Source organism: Arvicanthis niloticus, chromosome 15 (genome assembly GCF_011762505.2).
Source record: "Arvicanthis niloticus isolate mArvNil1 chromosome 15, mArvNil1.pat.X, whole genome shotgun sequence".
Classification (NCBI taxonomy): domain Eukaryota; kingdom Metazoa; phylum Chordata; class Mammalia; order Rodentia; family Muridae; genus Arvicanthis; species Arvicanthis niloticus.
In genome coordinates this window covers 6,348,332-6,351,210 of record NC_047672.1, presented here as the reverse complement: position 1 = coordinate 6,351,210, position 2,879 = coordinate 6,348,332, and the positions used below count along the sequence as shown (strand labels likewise).

The window sequence follows — 2,879 nt, the reverse complement described above, 5'->3', positions numbered from 1 at the left end:
GTGGTCACTTTCACTAACTTCTGCATTATTTCTATGCATACAGGAATACATGCATGCGTCTCTATATGTGTAATATAAAAGTAAAAGTGGAAATATATTTAGGCTCTCTTTTCCTCTCAGGGTTGTAGGTCAGTGTAGTCATTTTTTCTATTTCTTTGTTACAAAGCTGATTTTAAAGTACTAAATTTATTCAATTCAATGATGAATTGATCCTAGTAACCAGACAAAGAAATCTACATAAGCACCAAAGTTGAGACTCCTTGTTGAAACTGTAAAAATTCATGGTCCTGGTGATATATGATAGCACTTGGGAACTTGGTTGAAACTGTTTGGGGAGGAATCTCAAAAAGGAAAAACAATGTGGTGGTCATTTTTATTACATATTTGTCATAGTGTGTGGAAAACAGTGATTGTTTTAATGTCATGTGATTTTTCTTCTTAGAGGCTCCTAGCTCCACATCATCGGGTGTGATTATGTAACCTTTAGAAACTATGGAAACCAGGGAAGCAAAACCCAACCATTGCAGGATAGGGGTGAGTGTGGGAGCAAGAGACAGCAGAATAGCAAGATACAGGTATCTGAACATGGAAATGGGATAAACTGTGCTACTTAGTAGGCAGGAGGCAAGTACATACAAAAGAAGTTGGGAAGAATATAAAGTGGAATTAATCAATTTACCAAAGATGAAGATGGTAAAATGCATGGGTTCTTAGGTAAAGGTGAGAAAGATAGTCAAAGAATAGTGGAGTTAGGTAAAATAACAACATGGATGGCTAAAAAATGTCACAAAGATTCATATTTTAGTGATTTACTTTTCTCCCCAACAAAATCAAAAGAAAAATAGTATTTGTCTTGATAGCTAGGAGTAACTGTATATTCCTTCATTGGAGTTCACAAAGGGTTTTAATGTGACAGAAAGTGAACTAGAACCCATCTAGGACCATTTATAACTATAATACTTACATAATTAACAGGTGTGGAAAGTAAGGTAATGGTCTCCCAGTGTATTTGTGTTTCCATTTCTAAATCTTGAGAATAAAATGACTAATTTAGATATATCTTTTCATGATTAAAATAGTGAGATAATCATGAATTACCACAGTAATTTTATTTGAATTATGAGTAAAAAAAAAATCAGGATAGTTGCCAAAGTTTATAGTAAAATTATGGAATATGAGGTAGAATCTCCTGATATTTTTCCCACACCAACATACATTTTGTTCATTTGCATGGATTTAATAAATATTCTCTAATTATAAGTACTATTTTAGGTGTTAACTTTAAAATGTGACATTTGAAAAATGAGACAATAGGTTTGAATTACTAAGGCATTAGACTTAGCTGCAAGAGACAAAGTGTTCACTCTGTAGAGCTATGTGTATAAAGGCTCTTATTATCTATAATATTTTGTATCCAGGAGGTACATGGATGGTATGTATAAATCTTGTCCATGAAGAATATTCTGTAACATGATTAGTCAGGGATAGATAAATGAAGATAGTAGAAAAAAAAGAAATTGATGATATAGACACACCATCCAATGAATCAAAAGTTTTACGTATTCTGTATTTTTTTCAGATAGATGAAATACACTGCTACTATGCTTTTAAGATGAGTATACTCTGCATTTATGTCTTCATTAGAGAATGTTCTTTATTTCCAAGCTGTGCTTGGAGTCCTACCCAATATGTTTCTTCTTCTTTTCTATACTTTCATAATCCTAGGTCACAGACCTAAACCCATGGATCTCATCTCCTGTCAACTGACCCTGGTTCACATAATGATGTTCCTCACTGGGGCAAATATTTGCATTGAAGACAAATTTGAGTCACTAAACATTAAGAATGACATCAAATGTAAGGGAATGTTTTACACAAGTAGGGTAATGAGAGGTCAATCTATCTGTATCACCTGCCTTCTGAGTGTGTTCCAAGCCATCACAATCAGTCCCAGTACCTCTTTGCTGGCAAAATTTAAACAGAAACTTAAAAAATATGTGAACAATGCATTATTTTATATGTGGTTTTTCAATTTATCTGTCTGTAGTAACATGCTCTTTTATGTTGGTGGTTTTTCCAATGTGAATGAGACCCAGCAGATGAAGGTCACTAAATACTGCTCACTCTTCCCCATGAACTACATTGTCAGGGGATTAATTATTATACTGTCAACCTCCAGGGATGTGTTTCTTGTAGCAGTCATGCTGACCACAAGTGCATATATGATGAATATTTTGCAAAGGCATCAGAGACAATGCAAGTATCTTCATAGCAGCAGCCACCTGATAGCATCCCCTGAGAAAAAGGCTACCAAGACCATCCTGCTGTTGGTAGTTTTCTTTGTGGTCATGTACTGGGTGGACTTCATCATCTCACTCACCTCACTCCTGTTATGGATCTATACTCCGGTCATCCTGACTGCTGAGAAGTTTGTGATATATGCCTATCCCACAATTACTCCTTTGGTACAAATCATTTCTGATAAGAGAATAATCAATGTGCTGAAAAACTTGCAGTCAAAGTTATACTGGATTTTCTGAAAAATGTTTATTTCTCTTCCTTTAAAATGGTTCACTTATTTTTATTAATATGCACAAGTGTTGTACCAGCATATATGTATGACTGCATTCCTGATATGCACAGAGGTCAGAAGAGGTATTGAGTTCCCATGAAAGTGCAGTTTCAGATGACTGTAGGTACCATGCTGGTGCAGCTCCAGTAATTGTGCTTTTTTTATTATAAACTCTTCTTAAAATTTAATTGTTCAAATAGCTAAGTGATATTCTTCATATGATTCAAATGAAATCTGTGGTATTGCATACGTATATTCTCTTGACATTACTGATGTGAAGGACTATAAAATTCTTATGTTCATTCTA

The 2,879-nt window shown here is 34.4% G+C and overlaps 1 protein-coding gene across 1 annotated transcript; it reads left to right on the top strand.

Annotated features, from left to right (window-relative positions):
* The first annotated feature begins 1,631 nt into the window (after positions 1-1,631).
* LOC117720897 (putative vomeronasal receptor-like protein 4) lies at positions 1,632-2,540 on the top strand. The gene has a single exon (XM_034519606.1). The coding sequence runs from the start codon at positions 1,632-1,634 to the stop codon at positions 2,538-2,540; it is 909 nt and encodes a 302-aa protein (XP_034375497.1).
* Positions 2,541-2,879: the final 339 nt, after the last annotated feature.